The sequence below is a fragment of the Cebidichthys violaceus genome, unplaced genomic scaffold, assembly GCF_023349555.1.
Source record: "Cebidichthys violaceus isolate CVI_PGR_0920_01 unplaced genomic scaffold, fCebVio1.0.p SCAF_7, whole genome shotgun sequence".
In the NCBI taxonomy this organism is placed as follows: domain Eukaryota; kingdom Metazoa; phylum Chordata; class Actinopteri; order Perciformes; family Stichaeidae; genus Cebidichthys; species Cebidichthys violaceus.
The window spans coordinates 4,117,870-4,140,519 of record NW_027176927.1 but is presented as its reverse complement, the minus strand read 5'-3'; the positions used below and the strand labels follow the sequence as shown (position 1 = coordinate 4,140,519).

Here is a 22,650-nt window from a genome sequence, read left to right as displayed (position 1 = left end):
AATATTCACCATGCAAAGGTTCTCTATACAATAGACCAATAGTGTTAGTGCACTCACTGAAATACTTGATTGTTATAGATGGTGTGTAGCCTGCCGCAACAGTAAAACAGTTGCAGCAAAGTAAGAGCTTAATAGTACATTATTTATCCCACAATAGCCATTGATTTCTTCTTGCTTTTTCTTCTCTGTTAGATCGGGGTCTGGTACTCCAACAACACTCTGGCAATGAACTCCACCAGTCTCGATATCAATGTCTCAGAGACGCTGGCAAACAAGACACTCATTGTCACCACCATACTGGTAAGGTCACAGCTATCTTCTGGACCATCACGCTGGTGAGGTCAGAGTTGTTTTTGTGTTGTTGCGCAGGCTGTGCTGCAGCTCATGCTGTGTTGTGGTCTGTTTCTGCTAATTTTGCTGTCACTGTAGCTGTCATGGAAACTGACAGAGTGTGTGTTCAAACTGCCAAAATCCTGGTGTTGTGTGTGTAATGTTCGAACAATATAAGTTGTCTCTTTTTGGTTTCCATATGAGTAATGTCATATCAGAAAATCAATAAATCCCTTACATGATGGTGCTCCATCATCTTAAGGTCAGTGTAGATGTGTAAAAACACCTGATACAGTAAATCCCCTGCACCAGATTATGCTATGATATAACATCAAATCAGCTTTATTAGCATTAATGTTGATGTTAAGTTATTACCAAAGAATTAAATACTAAATAAATAAATATACAAGACAACAAATAAAGGAAGTGAAACTATCAATGCAGTGTGCATTCTCTTGGAACCCATTTTCTTTTTGTTAGCAATTGTTATCGATATCAAAAAGTAGAATAATAGAAATCGCAAGAGTGCACAGTAATTACTCCCCGCTAGGACCCCCCTCCCACCCAGTTCCCTTCACCTCCCCCTTTTTTGCTGTTTGTAAGACCTGCAAATGAAATATGAGATTTGGAGGTCGACAGCTCCAGTGATTGGAAGCCCTTTCATGTATTTTAAAGGAGTTCTCCAGCAATTTAGTATTGAACTTCCATCATGTTTGAGGGCTCACAAGTGACAGATAAAAAAGAAAGAATGGTCTAAATTGATTATTTCAGTCCAAAGTATTGCTCAAGCTCCAAAAAAAGCTGAATCCTACTATTCCCATAATGCAACTGTATATATTTGTTTTTGGTAAATACTCTACCTGCCTAGTAAAGTACCATGTCTCTAAAACTCAATGTTTCAGACGAAGTATGAGAGTAGTATTAATCTTCTCATCACTCAAATTTCTCAAAATGTTGAACCATTTTTCATTGACATAAGTTATTTTTTTACAATTCAATATAAATCCCTGTTTTTGAAACACTGAGCCTTACATTACAAACAGGATATTCTTAGTTTTGGATTGAAACTCATCTTGTTTCCCCCCGTGTTCAGGAGAACCCATATGTGATGCGTAGAGACAACTACCAGGACTTCCAGGGCAACGACCAGTACGAGGGCTTCTGTGTCGACATGCTGAAGGAGCTGGCAGACATCTTGAAATTCTCCTTCAGGATCAAGCTGGTGGATGATGGCCTGTATGGGGCTCCAGAGCCCAACGGCTCTTGGACTGGCATGGTTGGAGAGCTAATCAACAGGGTGAGTATGCTCTCCCTCCCTCTGTCTCTCTCTGTCTCACAAACAAACCAGAAACGCAGAAACATGCTCAATTGCTCTATCCAGTGTCTTTACAAACAGAAACTTAGGCTGAACACACACACACGCCCGCACACACCCACGCACTCACTCACATTGTAGCCCCAAACCACGACTCCGTTGTAACTTCCCATGTTTCAAATTGCCCTCAGAGGGAAGCAAGACTCTTATCTAGGACAAAAGCTGACTTGATAATTCCCCAAAAGAGAGTGGTAGCGTTGCCTAAAATTGTCTGCACCATCTTTCTTCACAGTAACCCTCCTTTATTCCTGTCCCCCGTCTTTCCCTCCCTGTCCAGGCCTAGTGCGCCTCTGACAGACACTGTGGTTGAAGCAGGCTAATGAGAGCCCCTCTCTGCTTAATTACCATACGGTATACTTCAATTACCAGACTATGGTCCCTGTGTGGGGCCTGCCACACTGGTGCTCCCCCAGCTCTCCACGCTTCCTCTCCCCCCATGCCCTCCCCACTGCCTGATCACTCAGCTCTAATTAGCAGACCATGTTCATCAATTAGCTTTTAATGGAAGAGATGGAGGGGAGGCAGAGCGACCAGAGACCGGCAGGGTTTTATACAGGTGGAAAGACCAGCCACCCAGTGCTTACTTGCAATTAGCCTCATTTAGATGGTGGATAATGTGTGTGTGTGTGTGTGTGTGTGTGTGTGTGTGTGTGTGTGTGTGTGTGTGTGTGTGTATGTGCAAGAGGGAAAGAGAGTGCACGTCTATATGTTTTTCCAAATGTGTTTTCAAGTGCCATAGTCAAAACTTTTCATTTTTCATTTGGCAAGTCATTTTAAACAGAGCTCTCTCATCTACCCAGTGCAGCATTGAGTGTTTTTCTATTTTTAAGCAGTTACCTGACCACTTGTCGGTTTTCTCTCCTCCACTACCTCTACCTTTCTCTCGCCCCCACTACTATCAATCCACCTATCTGTCTTTGTCAATTCTACAGAAAGCAGACCTGGCCGTAGCAGGCTTCACCATCACGTCGGAGAGAGAGAAAGTTATCGACTTCTCTAAGCCTTTCATGACCCTGGGGATCAGCATCTTGTACAGAGTTCAACTGGTGAGGGTGTTATCTGGGGCTGCAGTGCGCCCGCTGCACGATACTCACTACAGATCTTGTTTTGGATTTAATGTCTTTTATTTGCGCTGCTTTTAAGCTGGCAGGGTCACACAGAAGGCGACGGGCTTCACTTGTTTGATGATTCTTATGGAATCAGACTGAATATTACATAACAGCTGATCTCATCTTTGAAGCCGAGGGTTGTGTTTATGTAGTATGCTGCATCCACTGTGTCCACAGTGAAATTTATCGGTGTAATTTAAATTGCTCAATAAGTCAGTGCTCTGTAACTCGGTAACAGTGGCGGCTTTACATTGCTAATGAGGTTTTGGGTCTGAGCCAAGTATGCTTCAGCAGCAGGCATTGTGAAACGGAGCATTTATGGATTGTAGCATTAGCGTATCACAGCACTGCAGACTTACTATCAGCGTGCGGTGAAGGACACTGCCCTCCTGTGGTGCAGAGGGGCCGGTCCCCGACTGCTGAGACATGACACCTTGCTTTCTAACGCGCTCTAACTTCCCATCTGTCTGTCACTGTCTGTCTCTGTTGCTCGATCTGTCTCTCCACCTCTCTCTCTCCTCTCCTTCTTTCTCCCTGCACCAGGGTCGGAAGCCGGGTTACTTCTCCTTCCTCGATCCCTTCTCTCCAGCCGTCTGGCTCTTCATGCTGCTCGCCTACCTGGCTGTCAGCTGTGTGCTCTTCCTGGCTGCAAGGTCAATACATTACATCACACACTGTACCCATAGTCTGCAGCTCCATCGCCATTTATCTCGTTGAACACGAGGTGCCTGACACATTTCATAGTTTTTTACTTTAAACATCCTGCCATTGACAGGGCTCAAATGACTGATTGGCGGTGGCTCGAATGATATGACAGAGGTGCATTAGACCCCAAGGTCATTCCACTTTGCCTATGTTTCCCCACCAGGCTGAGCCCCTATGAGTGGTACAACCCTCACCCGTGTCTGAGAGAGCGCAGGGACATGTTGGAGAACCAGTACACGCTAGGAAACAGCCTGTGGTTCCCTATTGGAGGCTTCATGCAGCAGGGATCAGAGATAATGCCCAGAGCCCTGTCCACCAGATGTGTTAGCGGGGTGTGGTAAGTTACGTTTCTGTGTCAGTTTAAAGTCCCTTCCACTCAGAAATGTGTTGTAGGTTACTGTGCAGAATGGTGTAAGCTCAGAGTTTGACACTAGAAAGCTGTTTTCAAATTCATCTGCTGTAGGGGAACGTTTCTCTGTGCTCATGTTAAATCTGAGTTCAAAACATCAAACCTGAAGCCTCCAGTGCACAGACACTGAGAATAGACTTTTCAACAAAAACTGGAAATGTAAAATATTTGCATATTTGTAGATTCTGGTTGTTGTGTCAGATGTGTTAAATATGATGTTATATATTTAATTTACATGTTGCCATAATAATAAAATGCATTTGTATGGAACACAATCAGAGGTTTACAAAGTACTAAACAAAATGAGAAACAAAGGAACGCTGAATAGTAGAAACAGTTAAGATAAAACAATAATACAATCGTAATAAAAGATTAATATAATACAATGAAAAGCATTACAATGACAAAGGGGATAGTAGATAAGATTATATGATAAAAACAATTATATAGGGGCAGTAAATATAGATTACGACAAGAAGTCCAAGCTCTACAATTTCAAATAAGAGAATCAGCCATTTTTAATGGCCATGTCTGCAAAAGCTTTAAAGTGTTTTAAAGCAAATTCAATGGTTCAACTAATTTCTGCATCAACGACCTGCATTTTTCATCCTCTGCGTGAGATAACGACATTACATTTTACATATCACCTAAAAATGTTAGTCCTTGAGCATCAAGCAAACAGAAATGCAGAGTTCACAGAAATCCTACAGTAGCCCGACGATATTCCTATGGCAACACAGTGACTGTGAAAGAGACACACTCACACACACACACACACACACACTGAAGAAATAATCGCTAAGAGCTAAGGAGATAAAGGGTAGAGGAAGACAGAATGACCAAATTACACTGAGTTGAGCAAGATATGGGATATTATTAAGTATAGTGAGTACATCATGTGCTCGAAGAAAGTTTTTAGACAAGAAGGGTCATAAGAAAGTCCCATATTCACATTTGAGGGTGTAGAGTGTTAACTGTTAGTCCTGGAAACCTGAAAGTTAAAGCTTTGTGATGTGATGATAAATACTGTAAGACAATGTATATTTGGGAATTTTTGCTATATTGTTTATTCTGAGGTATCGCTCCCTTTAGCATCTCTGGTTACATTAGGCTTTTTTGCAAATCAACGAGCAGGGCTGATTTATAGTTAAATAAATCTGATTTTCAGTGTGATAGAATATCTTGTATTCCTGACATTTTCCAGACAATTTACTCCACCATTGTATATTTCAATTCTCTGATCCAGAAAGGACATACCGTGATAGATGATTGTATCCATATCACCCTTCCCTACTTTCCCTTTTCACACGTTTCTTCCTCTTCTCTGCACTTCTCAGGTGGGCGTTCACCCTGATCATCATCTCCTCCTACACGGCCAACCTGGCTGCCTTCCTGACCGTCCAGAGGATGGAGGTTCCCATCGAGTCTCCGGACGACTTGGCCGACCAGACCAACATCGAGTATGGCACCATCCACGGAGGGAGCACCATGACGTTTTTCATGGTACGACCCGCTGCAGCAGCCATGGCTCTGGTTGGCTTTGTGTTTGGGCTGTTTGAACGGGTTCATGTGTTTGTTTTTGCGTCCGTGCTTACGTGTTAAATTGTGTCGATTTTGTGGGAATTAGATTTACTCTAGATTATGACAATTTCCTGAGTTGTCGTTATCGCGTAAATTCTTCACAGAATGTTTGTGATTGTGTGTACATTTGTGATTTAGTGCACTGTTTTTGTCTTGACTAAGTTGTTGTCCCCATATTTGCTATGTCTCTGAGTTGCGCTGTTCTTTATGGCTGTTTGTATTAAGTGGCTGACTGCCTGTGTTTGCTTATGAGAGCGCTTGCGGCATCTGTGTCGGCATCTGTGTTTGTCAGAGTGTGTGTGTTTTGTCTCCGTGTGTAGGTGTGTTTGCATGTGGGAGTGTGTGTAGGTGAGTGTATCAAAAAAAACATTTGTTTGTTTGTTTGTGTGCATGCATAGGAAATGGCTACATGCCAAATTGTGTGTGCTTTGCATTCTCATGTTTTTTTGTCCATATTGAGGATATAAGAAAGAGTGGTCTATGTTTGCTTACATAAGCCAGTTTCAATGCTGCAGTACATTACCCCACTCAATGGCTAATCCACACAAACACACACATACAATACACAGTCACATTATCACACACAGATGCCGCCCTTTCTACTGTTTTCCTTTCATCTCACACACGGCGATGCAACATGTAATTGTGCACTTTAAACACTTAATCCTGTTTTAGAGCTTACCATATTTTGCTTTGTGCTGAACCACCTCCTGTGTGCTTTTTTACCTTCATCAGTATGAAAGATGATGCATCAGCTACGCCATGAGCGAATGATTTGTTGCTTTTATTCATGTTGCTTTTCCCCCCTCTATATCCTCACTTGTCTTTATGTTTTACTTTGTTTGTCATTATTCACACTCCCCTGTTCATCGAGGATGCATGTCTCTTTCTCTTTTTCTCTGTCTTCCATATTTCCTTTTTTTTTTATCTCCATTTCATTTCTGCCTTAAAGTGAGATGATAAGACATGGTGGGAACTGCGAGTGTACAACACATCTGTAATCAGTGTTTAATTGTCATTCCTCTGCAGAACTCGCGTTACCAGACCTACCAGCGGATGTGGAACTACATGAACTCCAAGCAGCCCAGTGTATTTGTGAAAAGCACAGAGGAGGGCATCGCCCGCGTGGTCAACTCTAAGTACGCCTTCCTGATGGAGAGCACCATGAACGAGTACTACCGCGGCCTCAACTGTAACCTCACAAAGATAGGAGGCCTACTGGACACCAAGGGTTACGGCATCGGCATGCCACTGGGTAATAATACTAATATATACTTTTTCAAACTAGACATCTGTTACAAAGTGCCTGTAGCAGCTGATAATGCAATAGCTACCAGGTAATAACTTCAAATAACTTTGATAACTTCAAAATGTAAAACATGTCATAAAACCTGGAAATTGTTGCCGTCAGCAGATCTGAGGTTGCGTGTGGGAGTGTGTCGGTGGAGGAGGTCCGTAAAGTATGAAGGGGCGAGGTTGTGAAGGGCTTTGTATGTGATGAGGAGAATCTTGAACTGGATTCTTTGCTGTATGGGGAGCCAGTGGAGGTTTTGAAGGACTGGGGTGATGGGGTCTCTGGTGCGGGAGTGGGAGAGCAGACGGGCAGCTGAGTTCTGGATGTATTGTAGTTTGTTGAGGATTTTGGTGGATGTGCTGTAGTACTCAAAATTACGAGTTGCTGCTATGATTTATGATTGATATAAAATCACCAATAAAATGGATAGTAGATAGATAGAGTTTAAAACATGTTAATGAAATCATCACAGGTCTTTGAAGCCTATATATAGGTTTTGAAAGCATCAATATTGATTTAGTCAGTACCATTTTCAGTTCGAGTATTTCAAAGCCTACAGGCCCGCAGCAAACACTTAGTCATGCTTTAAGGTTTAAAAGTCACGGAGGGTCACAAATATAGCTGTCATACCTTTGATTAGACCTATGATTTATTCATAAAGGCCTGAAATCAATCTTGGACAACTGGTAACAAGTGCAGGGAAGCCACAAGGGATACCACACTGATCCTCTTTTTTGTCCTGTTACAAACTGCAACTGTATTTTACAGCTTGTGGATTAATTCAAAAGAATAGGGTGTTGTCACAACAACAACATATTAAATAATGTATGGTCCTCTGAGTTCTACCTAAATATAGTCCCAAACAGATATAACTATAACTTAGTTCAGTTAGAAAACATTAACAGAACAACAGCTTTGGGTGGTTTCTCAACTTTTGTGCTTGTAAGCTTTTAATACGAAGCAATCTACTTGCCCACCGTCACAGAGTGCATGTGTTTGAACTGTGAGTAGTTCATTCAAATAGAGATTTTCCTTTTTTGAGACCCAGAGAGATAAAACTAGACTGCATTTCACAAAAAAAAAATCAAAGATTAGAGAAAATTCGAAAGAAATGAAACATAATATTATGGAGCAGAGTTTAGATTTAATTTATAATCATATCATGCCTCGTTAGATTCATCTTGCAGCCCCTTGTTGGGGTTCCGACCCCTAGATTGGGAATCACTGTAATGTTCTTGCAATAAACAAATACAAACTTAATTGACTGTTGGAGAGGCAGAAACACCTCCATGAGATCAATTATGCTAAATAGAAACATGTAGTAGTACTGATTGGTAAGAGATTAGATCTGAAAAATGTCTTGTACGTGCTTGATTAATTTTTTATCTGAGGGATTTGTAAGTATTTCAACTGGAAGTAATGAACTTGCAGTTAATTGCTTTTCCACACACGTCCGGCTCTTCTGAAGCTCCTCTTTTTTTCTAGCACTAAGAGGTGGTGTCATTGTATCAGTGATTCGTTCTAACAAAGAGGAAAAAGGAATGTTGAGAGAGAGAGAGAGGGAGGAAAAAGACAGAAAGTAAGATTTGACAGAACAAAGGTGTGGAGAATCGTGAAGCAGAGTAACTTTACATCATGATGGAGAGACAGAAGAGGAGAAAGAGGTCTTGAGGCAGATATTTAGAAGTAAAACAACATGTTTTCTTGCATACCTCTAGGCAGAGCTCAATTTAAAAGAATAGTTGGATATGTTGGTAAATACAATTGATTGCTTTCTTTCCAGAAGTTAAATGATGCATGGATACCACTCAAAGTCGGTATGCTGAATATGAAGCTACAGCCGGGAGATGTTTAGCTTAGCTTAGCATAAATCCTGGAAACAGGATAGCCTGGCTCTGTCCAAAGGTTAATAAAATGTGGTTTTACGGGGAGTTATGTTCTGGACTATTTCGTGCCTTTCCAAAGTCGACAAGCATTCAGGAGGAAATTGTCTGGCACTAACACCCCGCAAAAATCCTAACTAGTTGTTTCCCCATTTTGTTTTTTCCAAAGAAAAAAACAACAACACAAAAACAATGTTGATTAGTTGGCTTTATTGTAGTTGGACAGAACCAGTCTAAGCTAATTGGCTGCAGCTTAATATTTACCGGAAAATCTTCTCATCTAACTCTCGGCAAGAATAAGCGTATACTTTACGGAGAGTTGAACTATTCCTTTAATTCCATGTAATTCACTTCGATGAGCACACAGACATGCTGGTGGACTTTGGTTCTGTGTGTAGAAGCACATTTCTGTCAACATCACTTCACTACAACAACAGTCTCACTCAGAGGGCAACACATGATTGTGGAGGGAGGAGCTCAGGCTCTGTATTGCAGTGGGGGATAATTGTGTAGTGTTTTTGAAGTGGTTTGTCATGGTAGGAAGTGACTTGTATCGCCTCCCAGAGGATAACGGCTAGAACAGCTGATCTATAAACAATATTCCTGTCACAATTCAAAGCACACACTGTCAACAGTTTTGCAGAAAGCAGTTCAGATGAAAACTGCTCACATTGTGGTGTGCTGCTTATCTTCACGACTCAACAACACTTCGGGTAACTGACTGACCCATTAAACCCTCCCATTCTGTTTTACTGTTATCTAGTTCATGACATGCTTTGTATGCGGTCTGACTAGCATCTGTACCACTGGCTCTGTCTGGTTGTAATCTTGCTCTTTATCTCTCACTAATCCTCTCTTTATTCTCAAAGTCAGATCACTCGTAGCCATCTCGAAGCTGCAACAGCAATTCTATGCCTGTGATTCCTTCTCCTATTTTTTTCTCCACATTTCATGTTTTTGCCCTCTTGTGAAATAAACCCGAGCTCTTGTTCTGGGCTCTTCTGCTGCACCTCTTTTCCCTCCTCGACCACTTGCTCTTATCCTGCTTTCCTGTCATTTCCCAGGGTCTCCGTTCAGAGATGAGCTCACGCTGGCCATCCTCCAGCTGCAGGAGAATAACAGGCTGGAGATACTGAAGAGGCGGTGGTGGGAGGGAGGCCAATGCCCCAAAGAGGGGGACCACCGCGCCAAGGGTCAGTCGACCGCAGCTGTCTGTCTCCTCTCCCTCCTTCTTTCTAATTTCCCCAGTAATAGTCTCCTCACTCTTTGCTACAGTCCAGCTAATGGCTTATGCCCAACCTAATGTCCTTGTGAAGGGTGCTTAGCACAATCTACTTTACTTCCCAAATGTTGTCTGTTTGTCTCAGGTGGTGTGTAATGGGAGTTTAATTAGAGTGAGTCTGTCTGTTCACATGTGAATGTTAATGTGTGTGTGTGTGTGTGTGTGTGTGTGTGTGTGTGTGTGTGTGTGTGTGTGTGTGTGTGTGTGTGTATAAATGACCAAGACAATGACAGTGTCTCAGCATTTATGCCACTGCTGTCAGATCAAAATGTCTTTTGAGAATGTTGTTTGGCAACGCCATAAAAAACAGACATTGTGCTTTACCTTTCAGCATCATTAAACTTCATCTAGTCAATCTCAAGTTTTTCAGGGGCCCATAATTCTGCAGCACTCAGTTCAAACATCATGGGCCATTTTACCTTTTTTATTCAATTGAAAGAGCCAGCGATTTAGTATTACACTTAAATAACATTCAGGTACTTGCAAGGGGCAGTTTTTTTTAATAAGAGTGGTCAAAATTGGAGTCACAGAGGCTGAAAAATAGAAAATGTTAATGCTTCACCTAGACCCTCACTAAGGGTTCAAACTCCCTGCAGTTTGTTACACAGGCTGTCAATTAAAAGTCTGTGCTCTTCAGTCCTTAACCTGAGATTACAAAAGTGAGATCACTTCAGCAATTTTCTGAGACATAAATAAATAGTTTGACATTTTTGAGAGAATATTTGCTGATTTGCTTTCTTGCCAACAGTTGGATGAGAAGAGCGATACCACTCAGCAGCTGAACTTAGCTGAGCATAAAGACTATAAAGTAAACACCAACTCATCCTGTCATATCTTGTTTGTTTTAAAAATACAAGTACTAAAATCAAGTGTAAGAACGACCAGTATTGAATCTATCGGGGCTATTTTTTAACTGGCCACAGAGGATGTTGTATATTATACAGATTGTAAAGCCCTCCGAGGCAATTTTGTGATTTGTGATATTGGGCTATGCAAATATAATATGTGCTAAGATAAGCTACGTTGCATTAGCTTCATATTTATCGTACAGACATGAGAGCAATATCTATACTCTCACCTAACTCTCGGCAAGACAGCAAACAATGTATTTCCTGAAACATTGTGCTTTCACAGAGCCACAGAAGACATTACACAACTGTTTTCCATGACTAGTACATTTAACAGTAAAGTCAAACATTTAAAACCATTCCAGTGTTGGTGTGTTTCTGCATCTATTTGCTAATGTTTGTCTCCTGTGGCCCACTCTCAGGTCTGGGCATGGAGAACATTGGGGGCATCTTTGTGGTGCTGATCTGTGGTCTCATCATTGCCGTGTTTGTGGCCATTATGGAGTTTGTGTGGTCCACACGCCGCTCTGCAGAGGCCGATGAGGTATGCCCCCATACCTGCCCACGCCGACCCCACAGACACACCCCAGTAGGTTACCATGGCACCCCGCCAACCCTTTTGATTATTTTGTTGTGCGTGTGTGAGAGTGGGTAGATTTCTCTCAGCTTTTGCATCCATTTGTATGTTTGTTTGTTTGTTTGTGTGCTCTAACATCTGAGGTTCAATGAATGCGCATGTGAGATGAGAGGAATGTTCAAGTCTGTGGCACTGAACTGCTGTAGTGTCCAAAATGTATAAAACAAATAGAGACTTTGATTTCACTTTGCATGTCCTGCCTGTTTTGAAGTCATTGTGCCCTTGTAGTGTTTGGTGTTTAACAGTATGGCGGCAAGTGTTTGTGAGCTAAACTTGATGGTACTGATAAGCAATATTGAGAAATGCCAATATCTGCTTGCATTAAAAAAAGTAGTGTGATCTTATTCCCTGGCATTAAATGTCATGATGTATCTTCTTTTACACGCCTCACATGTACGCTGGTATTCTTCGTTTCCATTCTTGGATTACTTCTCACCCATTTCACTGCGTGTCTTCCTCTATCTCTCTCTCAAACACACATACCTCCTGTCATCAGTGTCTGTTCTCCGATAACGAGTATTGTTTCTGTTTATGTGAGCACATGAATTTTTATTATGATTTCAATGAGAATGTTGTTTGTCTGTAGTGGACGTGTTGATGCATTTTGATCGTTGTGTGTGCAAATTACAGTAGTTGGAATGTGCTGTTGGAATGATGAATTGATTTGTGGGTGTCTTTACTGTGTGTGTGTGTGTGTGTGTGTGTGTGTGTGTGTGTGTTAGGGTGTGCGTGAGTGTGCCTTTGTATATGTGCACCTGAGTTTGCAGGCCTGCCTATCCGTTCATAGTGCATAGTGCCATAATGAAGTGCTCATGAACTAAACAACATTTTGGTGTTTTGTGTGTTTGGATTGTAATAACTCTCTCTGCTCCTTGGATGTTCTCCCATCTCTATTCTTCTCCACATCCTTCTTCCCCATCTCCTCCTCATCTCTGTTTTAAAACCATCCCACCATTTGTTGGTCTCTGTGCCCTCGCTTCTCCTGCGACTTTTTCTTTTACCATGCTTTACCGTGTCTGTTCTTTCTGCCTTGTTCCCGCCTTCTTTATTTGCTTTTTTCCTTTCAATTTTCTTGTTGTCCCTCTGTTCTCTTATTTATGTACTGCTTTACCACCGTCTTCTTCTGCTGCCTGCCTACTTTTTGTCTGTGGCGCCGCTCCTACCTTTGCCTCCTTCCCTTCCGCCTTTCCCTCTTTCTTCCCTCCTTCCTTTTCTCCTTTAGGTGTCTGTTTGTCAGGAGATGATCACAGAGTTCAGAAACGCCGTCTCCTGTAAGAAGAGCTCCCGTATGCGCCGCCGTCGGCCCCTCAGCAGCTCCGCAGCCCTGCGTCATCCCACACGCATCGCTCTGGGGGCCCCTCGGCCCCTGCGCCTGGTCCGGGAGATGCGCCTCAGCAACGGCAAGCTCTACAGTGGAGCTGGCCCGCTGACAGGTGGAGCTGGAGGAGGTGGAGCAGGAGGGACGGGGGCTCCCGATCTAGGCCCAGGGCCCCAGCGGATCCTAGATGATCCGCTGGGGGCCAACACCACCCCTCCTCCACCAGCCCCTACCCCTGTGATGCTGCCCGCCCGCAGCTGCACCCACGTGCGGATCTGCCAGGAGTGCCGGAGGATCCAGAGCCTGCGGTCAGGCAGCAGTATAGGATCAACCACAACAAGAATACCACCTTCATCAGCACCCCTGCCAAGGCTACCCCCACCCCCACCCCCATCCTCATCCAACACAGACAGTGAGGGCGGAGGGGGGCCCAGCCCAAGGCGGCTACACCACAGCCCACCACCTCATACCTCTCGACCCATTCCACCTCCACAGAACAGCAACACCACAGACCTACTGGGTAAGCAGGACTGAGACCAGAAGCAATGGGCGGGGTGAGAGGGCTGCTGCAGGAAGCGACTGTGACGGTGATGTTACTGAGAGAGACGCTGCTTGTTTCCACAGGTGAAATTCATCGGAGAACAAAAGAGGGAGAGTTGGAGGGAAAAAAAACTCTGCAAGGTCAGCCAATAGAAAATGAAGCAACCTTTAAAAGGAGAATAAAAAGGTAAAACCGTGACCTCCAGATTGGGCTTGAGGCCTACAGATACAGAACTGGCTACAAGCACGCTGTGAGATGTTCGTCTGTTAAGCTTCTGTACTCAACTCTGAAGATCAGTTCAGTTTGGACAAATCTGAGTGGAAATGCACATGACCAGAAGATGGTTTCTACTGGCCTCCTTTTCCTTCCTCACTCTCCCTCTCACTTCACCTTTAGATTGGAGTGCGCTGGTTTTTCTTCCACAGACACTTCCCTCCACTACGCCTCTGGTAAAATGAAGCCTTGTTGGAGGACATACTGTATCTGTATGTGATTTAAAACAGCAACTAAGACTTTCAGAGAATTATTTACAGTTTTTTCTTTTTCTTTTATTGTCTTTCTTGTTTTGTTACCATTGTTCTGAGTGGGAATTACAGAGTTAAATACAGACTACGTGTGACAATATGGTGAATTATAACATAATAATGACACTTGACTTGCAGCTAATTGTGTTCAAGAGTTTTGTGTCCCTCCCTGTGACCCATAGCTGCTCTTTGGATGGTATCAGGGAAGGTGGATGGAGCTACTTCAAGACAACATAATGAAAAACGGTAGCAGAGGAAACTGTCTGCCTTCCTTTTACACTGTGCGTCTGTGCGTTTGTAAAAATGTATCCTTCCTGTAAGTCTGTAATTACTCAAGTGAGGAGAACCATGTTCCCAGAAACAGCACTCTTCTACAAATGTTAAATGATCAGACAGCCACAAAAAGAGGAGAAAGAGCAAGAGGCTTTGAAATGTGAAATTAATGTCCCTCGTTATCCTGAGTAACACTTGCCAAGCCCTTACTTCTTTTTCACCTCTGTTCACACAGCGTAGAAGAGATAGAAAGACAGGGCAAGGCCGAGACAAAGAGGCAAGATTGAGAAGAAGAGAAACAGAGGAGATAGGAAGAGGCAGAGAGTGAAAAGGACACTACTGAATTTGAATGAGAAATCCCAAATGGAACTACTTCCATGATTAGATCTGTCCTGATCTGTTAATTCTGGGCATCTTTTAAGGGGCTTGTTAATGCGCCAGCAGACTGTAGCTACAGCTTCTTCCCGTCTCTCTGTTTAACAGACAGACTTGGCCGTCTGCAGAAGAGGCTCCTGCCAGAGTGATAGACTCAACACAGCCTTGTCAATACTGTCTCAAGCTTTTGATCGTCTAATTACTCCCCTCGGTGTCTGGGGGCTCATTCAGGAGGGGGTTGAACACAGGGAAACATGCTGCTAAAAAGATTGAGAAGAAATGCATGTTTTTCACTCTGGCTCAGAAGGGAACCTGGTCTCTTTTAATTATGTTGGTAATGTAACAGCCCTACTGTTGTGTGAAACTCCCAACTAAAACTAAACACCGCAGTATATTAGCTATGGTACATAAAGGGAATACACTTGTGGATTTGCTTATTTTAGGCCTTTAATTTTCAAATTGTGGACACTTTATCTCCCATCTCCCCACTGCTTTCACAGCAAGTGATTGTAGTATAATTACAAATAGCATTAAGAATAAGGCATACATTCTATATTTTTCTTACTGGCAACAAATCCAAGGAAAAGACCAAAACCAAGGATGAATTGATGAGCTGATCTGACTGATAAGTAGCCAAAGCCTCATAAAAAGTATATATTTGTTGCCTCATTAAGGAGACCGAAGTGGCTGAGTGCCACAAACAGGCTGCGGAAGTCAAAAAGTATTGAGACGCCAACATGTTCTCACTCCCAACTCGTCAAACAACGACAGTTGGTTAGGGAGCCTGATACCGATGCACAGAGGCACCCTTTAGCGTCTGTGTGAGTCACACAGCTGTTCATGTCTATGTGAAACTAAAAGTAAACATCGACAATTTTGTCACATGAGTTGTTTGTCACAGGACTTCCTGTGAAGATGGAAGTTTATTTTGAAAAGACACCTTGCATGTCACAAGTGGCTCTGAGACGTTGAGAAGTGTCGCTAGAGGGGTACCCAGAGCGCTGTGGTTTGAAGCTTAGGAGCACTGATTAAACGTCTGCGTTTGAGGAGTTGGGAGTGATGAATGTGTTGGAGAGACACACCAACACATTAGTGGTTTTGGTCTTTTCGGGAGATTTGTTGACAAGAAGAAAATAAGACAATATTGGCAGCCTTATTCTTGTAGAAGAAAAAAACTGAATGTGATGAAACCACCAGGCTGCACCATCACCTCCACAGCAATTTTATAAATCCAAATGAAATTCTTTGCTTCTTGCTTCCATTGATTGTTTAGAATCACCACACAACAGATCAGATGCAGGTCCGGAGTAAAAGATTGAGCTGTGATTGGTTACTGCAGCATTATTTCCCTTTAGTTTACTCTAATCAAATCTGATCACTTTCATGTGCTGCAGCTGTGTTCTCTGTTGTACAACCTCTCTGTGAAACCGTCCCCTCAAAAGTAAATGTCCTGAATTTTTGCATTCATTGCATAGATTATATATATATTTTTTATATGAAATCATCATCAAAGCATTTTCTGCAATGCAGGTCGTAGACTCATCAGTGTCTCAGTGTTTATTGAATCATTTATCTAATCGGTTCCCAAAATACTCAGAGTGATTCACTACTTACTGAACCTGGGGTGGGGGGGGGGGGGGGGGGGGGGGGGCGGTACCGTGTTCTAAAAACGTCTTTCTGGGGCTGAAATCCAAGATTTGAGGGTTAGCTGATGCAGTGTTTTCAATAAGATATAACTGAATTCCCATCATCCTGTTCAGTGTCAGTGTTTTCTTACTGTTCACAGCTGATTTTATGAATGTAATACTTTCCGGCAGCTGATTCTCAAAAGTCAGTTTTCCTGTACGTATCAATAGTTTTTTGCCCCTGAGTATTAAATGTAAAATGAATTTGTACCACAGTCCCCGTCTCCTAAAGCCTTTTGACTCCTATGAGTCTGCTACCAGCTGCAGGAGCTACATGCTCTCAGCTCAGATCTCACCAAACAGCAGGAAAACAATCCCTCGCTGGCTTCCTACCCATCCATATTCAGCAGTAATACAAAGTGTGTGACATAACATGCAAACCCACCAGTTCACCTCTTTACAAATCCCACGAAAAATAAATATATACCGGCATTGTTGTCTGGGCAAACATTGCATTGCTGTATAAAGTTATGCTTTTTGCAGTGAAACAGATTTGTCGACACAGTTGTGCTCCAGATAATGAATGATAACATTGTTTGCACACATTATGCTGTGTCTCTGAATGACTGCTGTCAGCAGACGCAGGCCTGGATTTGATGCGTCTCTTTCTCTCTGTTTACTTCTGCCTTTGTGTTCAGAATGCTGACAAGGCAACAGGAGCGAGCCCCTTACCACAAGAAGTCACAGTACACTCGCACACACTCGCACAAACAAACACACCCGTCCACAACATCTTCCTTTCTTATTTCCTCGTTGTCTAAAGGTTGTGAAACCCTCTGGTTGTTTTTGTTGTTTTTAAATTTGTCTCCTTTATGTGTCTTCTTCGGTTGGTTCTGTGTGTGAATTCACACAAATTCACAAATGTGACTGCACCACAGAGCCAATAAGTGGTCAACAGCTTTAAGCCACCAGCTGAAAGCATTTATTAGCTGCCAAAAGCATTATTGTGAAGAGGCAGGAGGAGGGTACAAACCCTAAGAAAGCAAGATATTACTAGTATGAATAATTGCTATTATGAAGGGAAGGGAGGGTCACAAAACAAATCAGTTGGCGTGTCTGAACAGTCACTCCATAAAACAAACCTTTTTGTTCAATTTTATGTTTTTTTTTCTTTGGTATTTTTTCACATTTCTATACTAGTGCTAAATGGATTATCAAAACTGATGATGAATATTATGATTAAATTGTTATTATTCCTATTGAAGACCAAGAGGTTCTATGGTGTGATTGTGGGTGAAGGGTGGGGGATGGGTGGTGTTGGGACGAAGGTGCAATGATGTTCTTCAGAGTGATCGCCCTGTTGTTCAAACCTATAGACACAAACTTCTTTTGGAATAAAAATATTCAAACAGCACTTTTCATCTTCCTTACTGATATGGAAACGCTGCCATAATGCCAGGTGTGGAGGAAGTACTCAGATCTTTTACTCAAGTAAAAGTGCCACTACAATAATGTAACAGTGAAAGCGTAGAGGTATTATTAGCAAAATATACTGCAAAAAGTATTCAAGTATTCAATTCAAAATGGCCCCTACTCGCTTCAAACATTTGTTGTCTCTTACTTGTCTGTTTCCTGTCATGATAGAGCTCTACAGCACATACGGAAAATGAGAAACCAAACATTTGGTGAGCTCTGTGAAAATGTGCAACTTTATTAAGCAATAGCCACTAACAAAATCAACTTCTGCTTTAAAGACAGTTTACAGAACTGTGTACTGTTTTTTCTGTATGTTTTGCCACAAGCAAGATTTGATTTGTTTATCAAGCAACAGTGAATAATCTCACAAAGCGTTACACCGATTGTAAACACAATTTAAGGATTTACAACAGAAAACAGATGTAACTGAACAACACAAAAAGGTGATACCAGCCCTTTTGTTAGTTTTTTACACATCAGAAAAAAATTACTTTTGTTCTCTCGAGTCCTGATGGCACAAATGGTAATTGTAATAACATAAAATAAATGAAACAACTCAAATCATGAAAAATAAAAAATTAGCCTTGAAGGATGTTTTTACACAGCAAAAAACTGATGTTGTTCTCATATGTTCTGACAGCCCAGAGTGAGTCCTATTCTCTAGTTTGTTTAGACCAGGGACGTGCGGTTTTTACTTGTCATCATGACAAGTAAAAAACAAATAATGCTAAAATAAAATAAATATTAATATTTCTGTTCTGATCTGTGCTATAAATGTAATTTCTGTATGATTCCAATCATTCCAAGCATTTTTATAATCAAAATCGTTGAATTAGCGTATGTCCTGTTCAAACAGAGGAGACACGTGAGGTGAGGCAGCGACGAGCTGTTCCTCACCTCAGACTGTGAATCCCTCACTGACTGGGTTGAGCTCGTGCCTTTTTCTTTCTCATTGTTTGTCACCACTGTAATATTTGTAGACACTTTTATTATATGTCCTTTCTTTACATAGAATAGGTACTGTATTCACGTCTGTGTAGAACATATTTAGTGTTGCTGATCTGACAGAAACCGCAGTGAAAAAGGGGCAAACACTACTCTGCCTCAAAGAAGAGGGCGTGCGAGAGTCCACGGGTCGGGTTCATGCTTGTTCTGTCGTTGCTCTTCTTCTACACTTCTCTTCTACTTATTATATTTTGCTTTGACCACAAGAATGTAAGATTCTATATCCAAGCTTAAAAATGTCTAAAAAAACAAGGGAATATGAACAAATCAACAGCAATTCAACGTCGGACAGGTAAAGTAACCTTTTATGTGTTTGTTGTTCTCTTTATACATCCGGGGTTGTTACACAGATTATCGCGGAATCTCACGATTTTCGCGGGTGGCGCCCGCGAGCGCTCCGCTTCTGAAACGCTCCCGGTGGAATCAAATATGTACCTTACCTGTGTGTGTGTAAATAATGCTGATATGAAAAACAACCAGTAGTGTGTGCAAGCTGCCAATTGAATGGTGATTTAAGCTTCTCTATTGGGTTCATATATTTGACTGATGTAGTGTCAGTGCCTCACCAGCCACGAACCTCACCGCACGTCACTGGTTTAGACTGGTTCTGTGTCCCTCTCTCCAGACCCGGTTCATCTCCCCCTGTAGACCACGTACTCTCCTCCAGCTCCCCAGACCTGCCATTCCCTACCTGTCCACCAGATGCCCTCAGACCTTCCCAGTCACCTGACTCTCATTCACCTGCTCACCTGTTTCCACTTTCCCTAATCAGCCCTGCAGTACATATTCCAGCCTCTTTTCCCCAGTCAGTTTATAGTTTGTCAGTGTTGTGCTTCATACGTTTGCGTCCCTTCTCCTGGGATTTTTACAAGTCCTGTGCAACCTGAAACTCGTACCTGGCCTCCCCCTTTTTCCTGCCTTATACCAGTTTCATGTGGGTAATCAGTTTCTTCTGTTTAGACTTCCTACCCGTGGCATAATCCATAACAAGCATAATCAGTGCCGGGGCCCCTCAACTCAGGAACGACCTGCTGGAGATCAGGTAGGCCGACTGCCCTTCTTTGTTTAAATCTCTCTTAAAAACAGGATATGCTGGTAACTATAATCTAAAATACATTTTTAAATATTCAGTAACAATCTTTTATTTTTTTGGGGGGGGATATTTTCCTAAACCTGGCCAAGTAGTTGTGTTGCCTAAACAGGCTCTGCACAACACAACAAAAAGGGGCATCTAGAATCTAATTTGTAAATGTAACAGTTTTAAGAAACAGCTAAATTAAAAGCTAAATCTTACTATTTTCGTAATTGTAATCGAGCAACGCAGTGGAAAAAAAAGAATTTCTTTTGCTCTACTGTGTGACAAAACTTTGTATTTTTGGCCTATTCTAATAAAATGATGCACCTTACGTAATGTCAAGCTCTCAGTACAGTGTTTGTTTGTGCTGGAATTTGGGTGAACAGCCACAGTCAAAATTGCATGTAACACCCTGAGACTCGTATAGACTTTTTGTCTCACACATTGAAAACAGAATAGAATTAGAGCTGTAATAAATGTCCTGAGTGTAACTTACATTCATCTTTCACTGGAATAAACGGCCTCATGTTTTGATTTCTCATCCATTGTTTATGTCAGACAAAGTTTGTCATTTAAAACTGCGTGCTATCATGATTGGCTGATAAGTTTAAGGTTTTATTGAAAGAACAAGGGGTGACGATATTCTATATTTTTCCTATTGTCCACAAATCCCATTAAAAGACCAAAACCAACATTGATCCAGTTTTGTCCAAAAGCTAATAAAATGAACCACACTGCTTAGTTGGTTGACGTGTTCCCACGTTATGAATGATGATAAACATTATTTATTTTGAGTCAATCTCACACACACAGACATGCTGCTGTAAATGCTCGCTAATGTGTATTAATCCTCAGCTGAAAATACTTTACCAACACATGCAGTGTTTACTTATGTTTTAGTAACATTTGCTAAAAAAACTAACCTTATTGTTTTGGGTCTTTTTGATTTGTTGACAATCACACAAATATAGAATAACACAGGCCTTATTAATTTAAGGAGCAGTTGAATAACTTGTATCATGATGTGTTAAGAAGTTTACTAAATGTTACCGAAAGGAACTTAAATGCAAGTTGCAGTAAAGCAACTTTAAAAGTACAGTAAATGCAAGCCATCCCTTTTGAAGCACTTGACATCTTCGGGATGCTGTGTGTTCGTCATTGGATGGAGGTGGACCATCTCTGGATGATTGGAGCTTGACTTCGGAGTAGACCTTATGTCTATGTGAGAGAGAGTGTTTTGATGATACTTCACTTTTACTAACATTTTTTGTCAAAAGCAAGAAAACGATCAAAGAAATTGAATCAATTCAACTACAATTTAAAGATGTTGCCTCAAACCAACTCCAAGCTCACCTTGTCTCTTTCACTCACACATCACTGAGCCGCCTGCTTCTGAAACACAGACAGGCTTTTGTTAGGGGAACTGAAAACAAGAGATGTGGCTCAATATGGTGCTGTTGAGAAATGGAAAGAAGAGGAACTTGTTTTTTTTGTTTTTTTTCTCACCAGTGCAGACACGGTGCCTGACCAAAGCCTTGCGTCTGAGGAAAGAAAACAGTTATTAGTCCTTTTGCACTTGACTCAGAAATACATTTTCTTCCAATTCATTAAGACCCTTTAATGGACTGAATGTAAAATGAGCTAAATATATTGTCTGCAGTGATACAGGAGAGGATAAAAATGTAGTTATTAATCAAATGTTAACAACATACTAATATAGTAATAATAATATCTCATGTTGCGACCTCTTGGTCAGGGAGTTTACTTTCAGCAGCTCATACTGTATACTCATAATACACACATACCTTATTCTGATGATGATGGAGTAAGTTGTGGCCAACATGGTCACTACTATCAGCACGAAAACTCCAACAGCAATCATTCTGGGTAATATCGGCATCGCTTCTGGAATGATCGTCAAACCATCTGAGAGTCTTTCTTCAGTGATGATGTGTTAAAGGAGTAGTTAGATTTTACACTAACTTATTTCATTTTATTTATTTTCAAGAGAGACTTGGCCAAGAGGGCAGTTTAAAAACATTTTACTTTCTTGTCAAGAGCTAGATGAGAGTGATACCGCACTCATGTTGTGAGAGTGGTATTTGTGATACTCACCTTGAACATGAAGGTTGGTGGTTCCTTCAATTGACCCACCAGGAAAAGCTGTAATGCTGCAGATGTAAGACCCTGCGTCTCTCATTTCCACGTCTTGAATGATCAAAGATTGTTCTTCAAGCTTCACTCTCTCCTTTAGAAACGATTCTGAAACATTATCTCCAAATTCACTACTGGAATAAATAATGTTGATTTTCTCTCCATCTGGTGGTTCGAGCTCCCACTGGAACAATGTTATCTTTTGGTCCTGGGATGGCTTGGCATGGCAGGGTGACATCATGCCCGACGTATCCCGTCACTTTGACTTCTTGTGCTTTAAGAACTGTGATATGGTAGCAGGAGATTTGATTCATCAAACTAAAAACTGAATTATTTGTAATTTCACCTTTTCTATATTAACATATATTTGGAGTCCTGTTTCTAACAGTTTTTTTTCCTTCAAATTAATCTTTTTAAAAGGCTGTTGTCCCTCCAGGCACTACACTCCCCCGTTTACACAGACATAAATCTTAAATACATTTATTCAAATACTGTACTAAAGTAAGCTACACGTTTGCAGTAGGCTACTTTATTTTTGGTTAATACTTTTATTCCACTACATGAATCTGTGTGTCGGTTGAAGTTACTAGTTAAAATTAAGGAGGTTGTACGTGTGTGTGTGTGTGTGTGTGTGTGTGTGTGTGTGTGTGTGTGTGTGTGTGTGTGTGTGTGTGTGTGTGGTAAAAATATTCTCTGCCTCAACCAGCTTAAATATGAGTGTAACATTAACACACAATTTAATGCATTAATAATACAGCAGTGATATAACACTAGCCATTTCTTAAAGAGCACTTTTCACACATTTTGCTACCAATACGTACTACACGACTA

At 41.6% G+C, this 22,650-nt stretch overlaps 1 protein-coding gene and 1 long non-coding RNA gene across 3 annotated transcripts in view; one reads left to right on the top strand and one right to left on the bottom strand.

Annotated features, from left to right (window-relative positions):
* The window catches only part of grik5 (glutamate receptor, ionotropic, kainate 5), a 76,273-nt gene extending 60,171 nt beyond the window's left edge, over nt 1-16,102 (top strand). Inside the window, exons 13-22 of one of the 2 annotated variants that reach the window (XM_068735186.1) lie at nt 193-300; nt 1,424-1,627; nt 2,638-2,751; nt 3,358-3,467; nt 3,683-3,856; nt 5,266-5,431; nt 6,539-6,764; nt 9,751-9,879; nt 11,239-11,360; nt 12,676-16,102. In XM_068735186.1, the coding sequence (XP_068591287.1) occupies nt 193-300; nt 1,424-1,627; nt 2,638-2,751; nt 3,358-3,467; nt 3,683-3,856; nt 5,266-5,431; nt 6,539-6,764; nt 9,751-9,879; nt 11,239-11,360; nt 12,676-13,305 (1,983 nt within the window). In that variant the 3' untranslated portion in view covers nt 13,306-16,102. Of the gene's footprint in view, nt 1-192; nt 301-1,423; nt 1,628-2,637; nt 2,752-3,357; nt 3,468-3,682; nt 3,857-5,265; nt 5,432-6,538; nt 6,765-9,750; nt 9,880-11,238; nt 11,406-12,675 lie in introns of both variants that reach the window. The other variant, XM_068735185.1, reaches the window with a different exon arrangement.
* Nucleotides 16,103-20,411: 4,309 nt separating this feature from the next.
* LOC137891636 (uncharacterized) lies at nt 20,412-22,515 on the bottom strand. Its single transcript, XR_011105361.1, has 5 exons — nt 21,781-22,515; nt 21,471-21,603; nt 21,172-21,206; nt 21,019-21,057; nt 20,412-20,883 (listed from the first exon to the last, which is right to left on the bottom strand). It is a non-coding gene; the product is annotated as an uncharacterized lncRNA (long non-coding RNA).
* Between the last annotated feature and the right edge of the window lie 135 nt (nt 22,516-22,650).